At 32.7% G+C, this 14,597-nt stretch overlaps 1 protein-coding gene across 1 annotated transcript in view; it reads right to left on the bottom strand.

Moving 5' to 3' along the window:
- KIF11 (kinesin family member 11) overlaps positions 1-14,597 on the bottom strand; it is a 37,482-nt gene that overhangs the window by 6,403 nt on the left and 16,482 nt on the right. The window contains exons 11-18 of the mRNA XM_010974288.3: positions 13,907-13,994; positions 13,118-13,306; positions 12,193-12,400; positions 11,053-11,225; positions 9,291-9,416; positions 8,635-8,793; positions 6,400-6,506; positions 1,435-1,714 (exon numbers count right to left, since the gene is read on the bottom strand). Coding sequence (XP_010972590.1) covers positions 1,435-1,714; positions 6,400-6,506; positions 8,635-8,793; positions 9,291-9,416; positions 11,053-11,225; positions 12,193-12,400; positions 13,118-13,306; positions 13,907-13,994 — 1,330 coding nt within the window. The remainder of the gene's footprint in view (positions 1-1,434; positions 1,715-6,399; positions 6,507-8,634; positions 8,794-9,290; positions 9,417-11,052; positions 11,226-12,192; positions 12,401-13,117; positions 13,307-13,906; positions 13,995-14,597) is intronic.

The raw sequence follows: 14,597 nt of genomic DNA, 5'->3' as shown, positions 1-14,597 counted from the left end.
TAAGGCCCTCTAGTCTTACCTCTCTTTTGATAGAGGTTATCCTTCCTCATACTTTTCTCCTTGAAAAAAAATTTCATTGAAGAAACTAGGTCTTTGCTCTAGTGACTATCTCTAATTCCTGGACTTGGTCGAGTGCATCTCTAAGCTGTAGTTTCACATGTTCATCTGTCCTCTGTATTTTCCACAAATTAGATCTACAGGTTTCTACAAGTTAGATCTAAAGGTTTGCTCTAAATCAGTTTTTAGCTTCTTGGCACTGACTTCAGGTGGTACTGAAACACATAATGCCTGGTTGGTCTCTCACGTTAAGATTAATCAGTATGTTTGAGTGAGGTCACCCTATTAGTTATAAAAATCTGCCAGCTTTTGATCAAATGGTGTAAGCAGTCTTAAGTGTCCACAGGGGTTATTATTTCACTAAGGGTTGCAAAATGTTGATATTCTAATTCTATCATTTCTTCTGCATTTTATTAGCTGGGATTCCTTTTGAAATACCTTTCTTCATCTATTACCTGCTAAACCAAGATAGAATTCTTTCAGGAAAGGAGATGGATGCTCAATTGTTTTCCCCTTATTTACCACTTCTTAGAATAATTCATTTCTTCCCTAGCATGATCGAAAGGAGACCTATGAAATTATAATGAATTCATTGGTTTTAATTTATTTGATATATTTTAATCTGTTGTAGCAATTATTCTTTTTGATGCTCAAATTGTACCATCTGTAAACAGTGGAGTGTCATCAGGTTGGCTCCTAAGTCTTTTTGACACAACTCACTAATTTTTAACAGCTTCCTTACTTTCTGGTATGACAAGACCTCTAGGCTCATTTGATACATTTTTTCTGCTTCAAACTTGAAATCAGCTGTTTCTCCATTAGAATTAGTTCCTTCTAATGAAAAAAGCTTATATAGCTTAAAGTACTTAAGTTCTTTTACCTAATTCCTGAGAATACAAGTAAAATCTTTTCACTGCACAGAAGAAAAACCAAGCCACAAAGGGTTCATGCAAGTGTCAAGTTCAAGCAAACCCACAAACCTATTAAGTATCTTCTAAGCAACCAGAGTAATATCCTAAATACTTAAAGTAGCAACAGGTTTGAATTGAATCAGCAATTACAGGAGAAAAGCAAAAAGCATATATAAATGAAAGATATTATATAGCAAAAGTCACGGTGCCCCTAACTGAAGGAACTAACAAGTCAAAAATCAAAGATGGCTATAGGAAAGACAAATGTTAAATAATTTCGACATCTAGGCAACAGAGACATGAAACAAGATCGTGTATAAGCATACCAACCATTATACTTAAAAACTTAAGTCATTCATTATATTTTAAAATATCATGTGTTTTGAAACCAATTCTTAGCCAAGAATATTTAATTTTCTGATTATCACTATTTTCCCTAAAGTAGGTTCCATAACAAAGTTATTACCTTCAATAAATTCTGAAGTTCCTCTTCCCTTTTATTTATGCAAGATATCCACTGTTCAGAAAAACAAAGTGTGCTTGTGTTCAGAGCCTCACACCTCTGTTCAGTCTCTTGAGATACTGTATCAAAGCGGCTACTAAGTTTATCACAGTGTTTCTCAGACTCTTCAACCAATTTTGTACCTTCCTGGTTAAAACATCTAAGTTTCTCTGACAAGTCATCAAAATCAGCACAAAATTTTTCACTGTGAGAAGTTGTTTTGCTGATTATATCTTTAGATTTCCTATAGGAGAAGAGAATAACACTGTTAAAATGGAAAACTAGAGTTCAAAGGATATATAACCTGCCCGAGATCACACAGCTCAAAAAACAGCATATTCAAACCTAAGCAGTCTAGCTCCAGAGCCCATGTTCTTAACTGTCTTTTCACAGCAGACTGATAGCACATCTGCCACTAAATGACCTTTGAAAATATTTCTTTTCTTATAAAACTTTTTCCAGCCCTTCTCCAGATATGACACTTTGTACCTCATAGAATATTAACTATACACTTAATAAAATGAGCTCTCTACATGTTTTACTCCTCCCACTAGATTATGTTACTTAAGGACATCTCCCACAGCTTCTACTCAAGTCCCTAAACTGTCCATAGGCATTCTATTCTTAAGCAGTTTTGCCTTGTCTATGATATAAAATAAATCATAAAATTATATTGAGGTATGACAAACTATACATACGGCAATGTAGTACAATGTAACACAACCCCGATAAAAAATCAGTGTCAGAACATACATTTAAGATTAATTGACGGCTTCATTCTCTCAGTAAGGTTCCCTAGAACAGCATTCAAAGTCATCTCACAAGACCACAGAGTTAAACTTTGGGGAATGCAGGTTACCCTCTATTACCACTAGATGGTACACCTTGTGAGTAAATCAAGTGAGGAGGCAAATGTGTTGAATACCAAAGTTCAACTACAGATTAAGCGGAAATAACTGAAAAAGGAAAAGAATTTTAAATGGTAAGCTTGGAGGCTATCAACACAAATCTATCCTCTCAAGGAATCACAACCTAGCAGGAAGATGAAATTTATTCATAAGAGACTACAATCTACAGCAAATGCCAAAGGCAGTGGGATTCAAACTGCAGTATACATAAACCTCACCTAGATTACTGGGGCTTGCTCCTGGCTGATTCTTTTACAGGGACCCTAGACCACACTTTGAGAAACATTGGTGTACATAATAAATGTCAGGAGGATAAGAAAAATGACTTGCATAATGACTTCCATAGGTCTTAAAGAAAGTATATCATAGTTCCCTTCCCATTTCAGTCCTACTCTAGTATTCCTTTTCAAAGACACGGAAGAAGTCAGAAATCCTTATGTCTAGACACTAGGGATAAAAAGTAGGGAAATGCTTTCTAGATTCAGAATCTAGAAAGAAGAGTTCAGAATGGAACATGATATAATAAAAAGGACCGACAACAGTACTGAAAAACAGATGACAGGTAGGTACTAGGATGGGTAATAGCCGGAATTCTAGAGCGGCATCATTTAATAGAAGTATATGAGCCACAGATGTAATTTTAACATTTCTAGCAGCTGTATTAAAAAAAAAAAAATATATATATATATATATATAAAACCGAGTAACAGTGTGCTGGGTCAATATAGCATATGCAGATGTAAAATACATGAAAACAATGCATAAGAGATAGGAAGGAAGAATTGAGAATATACTTTTATAAAGTCCTTTCATTATATATGAAACAGCAAATTATTTGAAGGTAGATTAAAATTATTTAAAAATATATATTATTAACCCTAGAAAAACCACTTTAAATAGTAATTTTAAAGTATAAGTCAATGAGATAGATAAAATGAAAACAAAAATGCTCAACTTAAATTAGGAAAGGAAAAAGGAAACAAAGCACAAATAATGCAACAAACAGAAAACAACAAAATGGTAGATTTTAATCTAACTATATCAATACTTTAAATGAGAATGGTCTAAACACACCAAATAAAAGCCATACATTGTTAAATTTGATTGAAAAGCAAGATCCAATTATATGTTGTCTACAAGAAATCTACTTTAAATATAAAAAGCCAAATTTGAAAGGATGGAGAAAGATATATATGCAAATGGTCATCAAAGGAAAACTGAAGTATTTGGGTTAACTTCAGACAAAGTAGACTTCAGAACAAGGAAGATTATCAAGGATAAAAAGGGATATTACATAATGGTAAAAGGGTCAGTTCTCTAAGATATATCAACCCTAAATGTGTATGCATCTAACAACAGAGCATCACATGTATGAGGCAAAAACTGGCAGAACTGAGAAGAGAAATAGACAAATCTAGAATACAGTTGGGAGATTTCAACACCGCTCTATTGGTAATTGATAGAACAGGTAGGCAGAAACTCAGTGAGGATATAGGTGACCCAAATAGCAGTATCAATCAACTTGACCTAGTTGACATGCTTAGAACACTTCATTTGTCAAAAGCAGAACACAGATTCTTCTCATATGGGTAGCATATGAATGATGCATGCCAGAATAAAACTGCTAGGGCTCTGAAAATTAAACTGTTACTGGAACCACAGCCCCCAAAATGGTTCAGAACCTGCCCACTTAAAAAAAGACTTAAATAGGATGCTTAATCTCCTAACATAATAAACAAATTGTTCAAGATACAATTGAAAAGCACTCTGGAAAATCACAACTTGATTGAGGAAAGATAACAAGTGCCAACACTGAGATAATTCAAATGTTGGAATAATTTGGCAAGGATTTTAAAGCAGCTAGCCATCATAAAATTGTTCCAATGAGCAATTAAAACACATCTAGAGAAAAAAAGATCTTAACAAAGAAATAGAAGAGATTTTAAAAAGAAGCAAATAAAAATTACAAAGCTGAAAAAAGCAGTAACTGAAATAAAACACCTCACTGAATGGGTTCAAGAGTAGGTTAGAGATCACAAAGGAAGGGTCAGTGAACATGAAGACATTATAGAATTCACTCAATCTTAACAACAACAAAGAGAAAACAGACTATACATCTGTAGCCTCAGAGACCTATGGTACCATAATAAAAGATCGAACATTTGTGTCATCAAACTCCTAGAAATAGAGAATTTTTTTCTGAGAAACATTCAAAGAAATAATGGATGAAACTCTCCAAGCTTGGTTAAAGGCATAAGTCTATAGATTCAAGAAGCTGAGCAAACCCAAATAGAATTAACTCAAAGAAATACAGAGAAGACACAATATAATCAAACTTATAAAAACTAAGGAGGCTATAAAGTGATATTAAACACCAATGCAGGGATCAGCAAACTTTTTCTTAAAAACCCAGAGAGCGATTATTTTAGGCTTAGAGGCTATACAGACTTCGATGTAATCTCTGCAGTGCAAAGGGATTCAAAGATAGCCAAAGGCAACATTTAAACAAACAGGCAGACTGAGTAAACAAATATGGCTCTGTCCAATAAAATTATTTGCAACAGCAGGCATCTAGCCTGCTAGTCATAGTTTGCCAAACCCTGCTCTACGTAGTAAGGATATGTCTCATCATGATTATGGGTTAGAAATTGTGAAATTATTTAATGCATATTCTAAGATTGAACAAGTAAATATATTGTGGACGAGAGCCAGGTTTCTCACTGTCTGAAAAGGGAGCACAAATATGAAATAGAAATTTATGTGCATGTATATATACACATTCACACATCTATCTCTAGCTGTGTCCATCTAGGGAGCCTTAGAAAAAAATGACACCCCAATAACAATGAGAACATCTAGTGTCCAGATCTTGGTTTCTGTCAATATGAGTTCAGAGCTGGGGCTGAGAAAGTACAAGATACCTGGAATATCTTGCTATATCAGAAAATTAAAAAATGCTCAAAAAGGACAGGTCATATCAAAAGGACACAGGAGACAACATGAAGAGGCTCTCACTAGTTAAAACTGGGATAATTTGAGTATCAAAATAAGTAATAGTGGATTATAACCCAGAGGATAAAAGAATCCATGAGTACATGCTAACATAAATAACTGAACAAGAATAAGTGGCAGGACTTCCTCTCAGTAGAATGCCAAATAACAAATATAGAAGGAATCATGGAGTTAGAAAAAAGATTATCTGACAACCAGTATCATAATTGTTTCAGACATGCATATCAATAGATTCTAAGAGGAACAGGATACTTACATAGTTTCAAAGTATCTCCCCATAAGTTCTTCATTAATTTGCAAAGGAAAAGATTAAATTTACAGTGGAGAAATCTGGATGACAATACTATATATAACCAAATTACCAAAGTTAAACCTCTTGATATCTAAGATGCACTGAGGACACACCATTTTTGTGGTATTCTTGACAACTGCAACTAGTCCTGAAAGCCAACCCCAATTGAAGTACTATATAAATATTCTACTCTTGGAAAAAGAAAAGGCCAGGAATGAAAATGACTAAGGAAACTACTCCAGATTAAAGGAGACTCAAGAAACATGACAATTAAGTGCAATGTGTGATCCTGAATTAAATCCTGGACCAGGAAGAAAATCTTTTTCTTTTCCTATAAGGAACATTAGTGAGACAACTGGTAAAATTTGAATTAGGTCTGTATATTAGATAATAATAATTACCAATATTAAGTTTTTTGATTTAAAATAATTGTCCTATGGTTATAAAAGAGTATCCTACATTTTTAAGAAATATATAAAATGAAGTATTTGGGGGTAAATGGGCATTATAAAGACTATTCAAAAAAGATTTTATATATATATATATATATATATAAAATATTAGCGATAAAAGAGGAGAGAGGAATGAGAATGATAAAGCAAATATAATAAAATCTTAAATGAGAAAAGGGGTTGACAGTATTTGTACTATTTAAAGCTTTTTATTCAGAAATAATTTCAGGCAGAGAAAAGTTAAAGAGAATTTAAAACAGCTTACTGCTCTGTATTTTCTTGAACACCACTAAGTGGTTTCTGGATGTTCTCACACTTTTCCTCCAAAGCACAAAATCTCTCCTCCCAAAGATTGATTAACTGGCAAAGTTCCTGTAAGAAAGGTGTGGGGAGTGGAAGAGACTGAAATTATGACACAAACTTTTTATTCTATACTTACATGAAGTATTTCCCCATAGGTGAGAATTATACAAATTCCTGACAATAGATCTTTATCTCTCTCTCACAGAGGAAAATAGTGGAAGTGATATTAAAAGAATAGTATTCTAAGCATTTTTTTAAAAAAGTAAATAATTAGCAAACTCTGCTGTTTTACCTATGAATAACAAATTACTTTCAGTATACCTCAAAACTAACCAGATACACCAAGATGTCACATTGTGTTTGAGAACCACTTTGAGAGATATACATAGCTCCTTCTGAACTGATAACACCAGAAGGGAAAAAGTAATGCTCATAATCTTAATGGGTCAAACAGTCCAAAAACATTATCAGTCACTAGAGCTGAAACATTTTACAGAACACAGTTGGATCATATTAATAAAATGTAAATAGTTTTGCCTTTTCTCAAACTTGTCATCTTCAGAAATAGTATCTCAGAGGCACACAACATGCTAGGGCCTTACAAAAGGAAGCAGCTTCACTAAAGACCAAGGAAGAGCTGAAAATGCACTCAGCAGTCATATTAACTATTCAGTCCATTAGTTGGCCAAGATCTCTGAATAACACATCAGCTGACAACACACATGTAACACTCAGATTATGAATCAAGTGTGTCAGTATTTTTACTAGTCTCGAAGTAGAGGGAAATGTAGGTATTCTCAGATTTATCTACATGTAAACAGGTGTTCAGAGTTTTACATAATTGGTTTGTCAGTGCTAGCCTCAAGTTCTAGAAAAATCTAAGAAGTAGCTCAGTTAGCTTGCTTCCTTAAGCCTGGGAAGTCAAACCACTCATGCTAAAATACTTTTCATATCATAAGTGTTTTATTTTCAAACAGCTACTTACCAATTTTAAACATTTCAAAACAGCTGATTTATAAAAAGGTGATCTACCTTAGAATATATACCTAAAAACATCTAGACAGGTTTAAGGTAGACACTCTAGGAAGAGGTATGAGAAACTGCTGCAATTTCAAATTGCAAAAATATGTTCTAGAAACACGGAAAAGCCCTCAAAAATGCACGTCTTTCAGGCAATATAATCATCACCACTGCTATAAGATGACCTAAATAGTAAAATGTTCGTGAGGCCTCAGTTTTCTCATTAGAAAACTGAGCTAGTAATAGAACCTGTATCTATATCGGTGGGAGGAATAAACATATGGTGAGTTGCTCAATAAATGTTAACTATTATTTGTATTAATTCCTGATATTAACCTTTTGTCTGAAAAGTTTCATGCTTATCAATTAGAGAAACAATCTTATTTTCAAGTTGCTTTAATTCTTACCTAAAAATCTTGGATGTGTTTCTCTTCTCATTTCAGGTGACATGGATATGAATTCCCTTTTCCTCATTTCCAAAATAATCCCTTACTGGTCACTATATCACGTTAACAGTTTTACTGACCAAAGAGTTCTATCATATAGTAATAGTCTCATTTAATAGAACTTTTAGACATTCATTACCAAGGCTTATAGATAATGACTTCCCTGGTTAAGAGGTTTGATTTTGGTTTAAAGCCTCATATACTGAGGAAGAGTTTATATAGAGAAGTCATGAATTATATTTATCAATAAAAATTAAGAATTATATTAATATATTACAATTTAAATGCCTGATATCAATGAGACATACAGTAAAAGAAAGCAGGACATAGTTTATGAAAGAGAATAACTATCCATGCTACCCCAAAAAAAAAAATCAATTTGTCAGGTTATAATGTAGATACATGTTCATTTTAAAGGCTATGACCATTTTCTTCTAACCGTACTCCCAACAGTATGTTTTTGCAGCTTTATGTTTCATCTTCAAGTGAGGAAAGGACTCTTGTCTAATTGTGCTTTAGCATAGGGTTCTACATGTAGTAAATCATCAACTATTAACTGATCAAGAAAAGTACTTTCAATTATTTTACATTAATTATTGTTATAAGCAAAAGTGGCTATGGTATTTTCAGGTTTCTAAATTAGTTAGACAGCATTCCGTTTAGGTAACAAGGATTATCAAGTTAAAGATCTTAAAACTTTTTACACTCCCCAAATCACCTAAATAAGATACCTGTGAGTGGATTTTCTTTATCGTCTTCAGGTCTTCAGTTAAGTTCTCACATTGCTTCTGTGATTCAGTCAAGGAAGAAACTGTATTTTCTTGTAGTTCATGTAGATCGTTACACAGTGTACTGAGAAAGTCATCCATTTCCTTTTTCTGATCTTCTATCTTTAAAGAAAAAACTTAATTTCTAAGTTTATTTATTTATTTGTTATTTTTATTTTTTGAATACATACAAAATAGAAAAGAGAGAAAATAGTATGCAGAGAAAAGTCCCTTTCTCCAGCCCCTAGAACTCCAGTCCCACTTCTGCCTCCAAGACACGATGGCTACCATTTTTAAACACTTCCAGAGATATTTTATTATCCATATTTAGGCACGCATATATGGGTATGCATTTATATGTATATCTTCCTCACCGACCATACGATAGCCTATGTATGCTACTGTATAAACTTAAGTATCTATCTTGAAGGTCATTCTCTCTCATTTCTCTCAGCCATGATTCTGCTGACCACATCAGTGTAGAGAGCATCTTCTCTCTTCCCTCCTCCAGATTCCTTCTTACAACCCATGCATTCTGCACATAAACATATCTCCAGGTATGGCCACAGAGAGAGTTTCTTTCTTAAATGACAATTTGAGAGAATAAGATTATTTGTTACCTTATTAGCCACTATCAATGAAGTCTTGAAAATACGCTTTAGTTGATTATTGATTTCCAGGATAGATACCACAGTGGGGGATAAAACTGTTTCCAGTGAACTGAGAAGGTCAGTCTTAAGTACATTCTGGTTTTAAAAATAAACAAAGAAGAATTTAAAAAGAATATTTTCACCTCCATAAATCTGACTGGTTAAATGATAATATCTTAAATACTCTGTTATCTAAGCACATGTATATTAACATCCTAAGTGTCCATTCTCTGTTCCTTATAACCTACAGACCCTAGTACTAGAGTTTATATTCATCATAAATCACTTAATCCTGCATATAGTAATTAAGAGAATGTTCCCTTCATGTACAGTAGATGCTTAACAGTCTAATGCAGCAGAAGTCAGAAGAATTCAGAAGAGGGGGAAATGACAGTCATTTGATAAGATTTCAGCATTGCAAACAAAGGAGGGGAAAAAAAACACAAGTACATTCTAACAAATTTCAAACAAGTTTAGGTTATAAAGTCAAAAAGGCTAAGACCAAATAGGCTTCAAAAGTAGGCTTTGGGCTGGAGATATTTAAATTTGTCAAGGTTCTTAGTCTTGTCAAGGTATATAGAAAAGTTGAGAATGTACTGTTGTTTGGGAATTTTTATAAAAAGGAAAAAAAAATTCTGATCTAAACTCCTTTTACTAGGGCAAGGATGAGGAACTTTAACAGAAATAATTAGTAAACACATAAAAGGCTACCAGTATTCTTTTGAAAGAAGAGCTATCATACTAATTTCAACTCATTCTGTGGGAGCAGCAATCATCACTTTGGACTTAAGCAATGCTTACAGCTTGGTAGGAAAACATCAATGAATACAGACTATCATTTAGTGAATAAATCCATTTCCAAAAAGTTAGTACCAACAGAGTATCTTTTAACTTTATCAAATATGTGTGATTGAAGAAATATACAAAATAATGTCATACAAGCATTAAAATTAGGCAAAGTATCAGCTAACATTTATAGTATTTACTTGGAAAATATTTGGTAAATATTATTAAAGTTAAAAAAGAGCCTGCATAAAGAAGGAAACAAAGTGATATGGCCAAGAACTTCCTAGACAAATCATACAAATTATTACAAAATAAAGAGTATATACAAATCAAGTGTGGAGAAGGTAATTAATATGTAATTATGTAATTATGTAATTACATGACTGGCTTTTATAGAACTGTGAAAAAGATCCTTACAGTTAAAGGCCAGATGGGCTCGATCACAGATATCTGACCCCAAAAGTTTCTATTATTGTTTCCAAAATTTTCTAAGTTATTTTTCTTGCACATTTTTCTGTATTGCTGTAGTTTTAAAATTGACCATCTAACATCCCATTCTGGTTGGGTCAGTGTGACAATTCTAGGATCCTTGAGGAAAGGATGACAGACAAATTTCTGAGCCAACTAACAAGTCATAGGTCCCTTAAATTCATCTGAAGCTAAACCCACCCTTTCTAGTTATTAAAAGGCTTACTAACTCCTACACTTAATGTTACAATGTGTAAGTGAAAAAAGTTTCAAAGGTTGGTTATATGCATTTGGAAATCAATCATTCTGGGCGAAAAAAACAGTGAAGAGATTTGTCTTTAAAAATATAAACCTCCACTTAAAGTGGCATGTTTATCATTGTGACTAGTAAAGCTTAAGATGAAAGAACACCAGTTAACATTGTTTTGAAGACTTATCAAATGTAACCCTTCAAAAATACTTTAAGAGATTTACTAACAATCAATGTCTGAAGTGCAGTTTTACTTTCTGTTGCTAATGATTGTTCTTTTAATATCATATTAGAAATCTGAGAAACAAGTGTAGACACATTTTCTGGAATGGATGTGAGAGATCCGAGTGCTGTTGTAGTAATAGTGTCTAATGCAGAGACACTGGAAGACAGCAGGTTACCTATACCAAAAAAAAAGAAAAAGAAAAAAAAAAAGAAAAAAGATGTAAACTTGGACATAAATATATTTAAATACAGTTAGAACCACTTCAAAGAAGTTGGCAAAATTATATCCTTGTTGTGTAAATTTGTAATAACAAATAAATTTAAAATAATTGGCTCACTACATAAGCAAGGAATAACTTTAAATATAAATTATATATGTTCCATAATGTTCAGTAAACATTTGGTATATCTGTAGGTGTATCAGACCCAAAGCTGTAACTCACAGTAAACAAGAATTAGAATACTCTAAAAATTAATCTCTAACTAAAAGTAATACACAGTATAACTGTCGATAAAAGAGGTTATGGAAGAAAAGAAAAACTAGAAATCATTAAACAAAATTTGTAGTGGTTAGCTTAGACTGACTAGACTCTAGGTGATTTTCAAAAATTCTTACATTTCTGCATCTTCCAAATTTTCTATAGTGAGGACAATACTTTTATAGTAAACAAATTGATACTTAAGTATTTTCCAAAATGAAGGTAACAATAATGGTTATAGTTAAAAATAATACCCATATATTCTGACAATACAGCAAACATTCAAAAGATCCATACTCAAAAGAAAAAAAAAATGGAGAATGTTTATACACAAAACATTTCAATAAGGAAACCCAAGAAATGTTAACTGTAATATCTATGGAAAAGGATATACCGTCAGGGATAAAAGGGGCTTTTTCTTCTAAAGTTTATATATTTAGTTATTGTTTAATAAACATAACATTTTACAGGAAAAAAAGACTGAGATTTGTTTTAATTCAAAGGCAGCAGAAGCATTTAATCCCTAGTTTGATCAGCTGGTGCATGCATTAGAGGGGACTAGTGACTGCCACCTGAGTTTTTAATGATAAAATTTAATTATCAGTTTTAAAATTAGTCTCACACTAAACACACAAAGACTAGAATTAGAAATTATTGTACTTACCAAACAAAGTCTCGTGAACTTCGAGCATGGCCTTTTGTTTTGAGCTGCCATCCTTAATTAATTCTTCCATATTATTAAATAGACTATTCAGGTTTTTGCCAAAAATATCCTGAGCTTCTGCATTATGCTGATCAACTGCCTTCTTACGATCCAGTTTAGAATGGAGACCAGATACATCTCTTGTAGTTTCTTCAACTGTGGTAAGCAACTATATTTGATTTTTGAAAATAAATTTTTATAAGACAGGTATGACAAAAGCAATCTAATGAAAATATCTGTGCTTTGTTAGGATTTCTCCTGATAAGAACTAGTAAATTTTGTATCAGAAGAAATTTTAACGTTGATGCTAATTTATACAGGAATGTTTATTTCCCCTCCCCATGTCATCTAGACAAGGAAAATTGATTTTGCCAATCTATTATAGTAATTGTGCTTCCTCATAAATTTTTTCTATATTATGTGCTACTAATTCCTCAAAAGTACACCTAATAGAAAATTAAATACTTTCATACACCAGAAACTAATACATTGTAAATCAACTATATTTCAATATTTTTAAACGGTAAAAAAAAAATTAAATACGTTTAACATCTTACATCATTAGAAGTTACTAAATTCTTGATTACTGATTAGTTTCAACTATGACCACAGGTAAAGCATTACACCACCATTATTTTGAACACTCACAAAGTGTATTAAAATCATGTTCTACTTTCAAAACTCAAAGGAATAGTTTTTTCTTAAGTTAGCATCTCCAGTGAGGAAAATTCAGACATAATAGTAAAATAATGTTTCTTAAATGGACAGAAAATATCATTTCGGGTGAATAAATAGAATTTCACAATTAATGCTTAAGGTAAGAAAGTTACTTTTACCCATTCTTTAATTTCTTTAATGTGAGTACAAATTAAAACAAAAGACAAACCCTGCTGGCAGCATCATGAAGTTTCTCCTCAGTACTTTCCAAAGCTGATGTGATATATTCTTCTTTAACAAGCTGTAATTTAGTTTCTTGTAAATGTTTCTGAGTGGTTGCAAGTTCCTCTGTCTTATTTTGCAGGTCAGATTTGCACTGGTCAAGTTCATTTTTATTATCCATAAATAATTCTGTTACCTAAATATAATACATTAAACATTTTTAAAATAATTATAAAATGCTGAACCGGCTATTGAGACAACCAGCTATTTCATAATATAATATTAGAAGAACTAACAAATTTTTTTCATATAAAAGTTGTAACAAGTTACCAGGTAGGTTAGAACATTTCATATGGCATCTGGTTTCTTCCTGTAAATTCACTAAAAAACAAATAACACATCTAGTGGAGTGGTGTTAATTCTTCAGATTCCTTCCAACACTGCCAGGGTGAGGGTGGCATGGAAGGGTCCGATCTACAAACCATAGTTATTTAACATCTGGTTTCTCCCAAGATCTGCATTTCCTTATCTGATAAACATGGTAGTGAACATGTCTCAGCATTCACTATTAGCTTTAACATTAAATTGTACAATTCAGTTAATTTCTTAAAATGTTGCATTAATATAAATGTCAAAATAAATAGCATCTTCATTATCATTGATGACAGTAAAAAAATCATGATACAACTTATTTTTAGTTTCAAAGTCAGCAAGAAAAGTCAGGTCCTCCACATTCTGAAGCTGTCTTTTAATATTTGCTTTTTACATGACATTCAATATTGTTTTGAATGCTTACCCTACTTAGCTCCTCCTCAACGGCAGCAATTTTTTCCATCAATTCTACAATTTGTTCTTCTTGAACAGTTAGTTTTCCACTCATGGCTCTAAAATAAAGTATAATAGGAGTTTAGCAGTTGGTATTTTTTCCTAATTCCTATAAAATTTATTCTAACACAACTGAGGCGTTACATATCATCTCTACCATTTATCACTATCATGATAATGATGGCTAAGTGTCAATAACAATAGATAAAATGCAAAAAATCAAATGTATTCTTTGTCCTTGGTTTATAAATGGGCTGTTTTTCTTGTTTTCCCCATTTTGAAACTGAGAACCCCTATCTATGAGGTGAAAAAAATGTGTGTTTATAAAATTTGAGAAGCTACAAAGCTGACAGACTATAACCCACATAAAGTAGAAGTGAGGGATACAACTAGGTGTCTGTAATCAGGAATATGAAGTATAAACAAGACACTCAGCATCCAGGAGAGGCTTGTAATGTGAAGTCATCTGGTGTCAAAAGAAGAGGGGGTGAGATAAGGGGCTAAAATCTGGAAAACTGAATTGAAGTATGTACACAGAGCAATTACACCTCCTGCCCCCTGCACACATACCTCAAGACAGACAGCAGCATACATACATCAAACCACCATAAAAGTTCCTTAGCCTTAGCACTACTGACATTTTGGACCAGAGAATTCTTGTC

This window comes from Camelus dromedarius, chromosome 8 (assembly GCF_036321535.1).
Source record: "Camelus dromedarius isolate mCamDro1 chromosome 8, mCamDro1.pat, whole genome shotgun sequence".
Classification (NCBI taxonomy): Eukaryota; Metazoa; Chordata; class Mammalia; order Artiodactyla; family Camelidae; genus Camelus; species Camelus dromedarius.
Note: the sequence above shows the minus strand (reverse complement) of the source record. Positions and strands in the feature narration are given on the sequence as shown.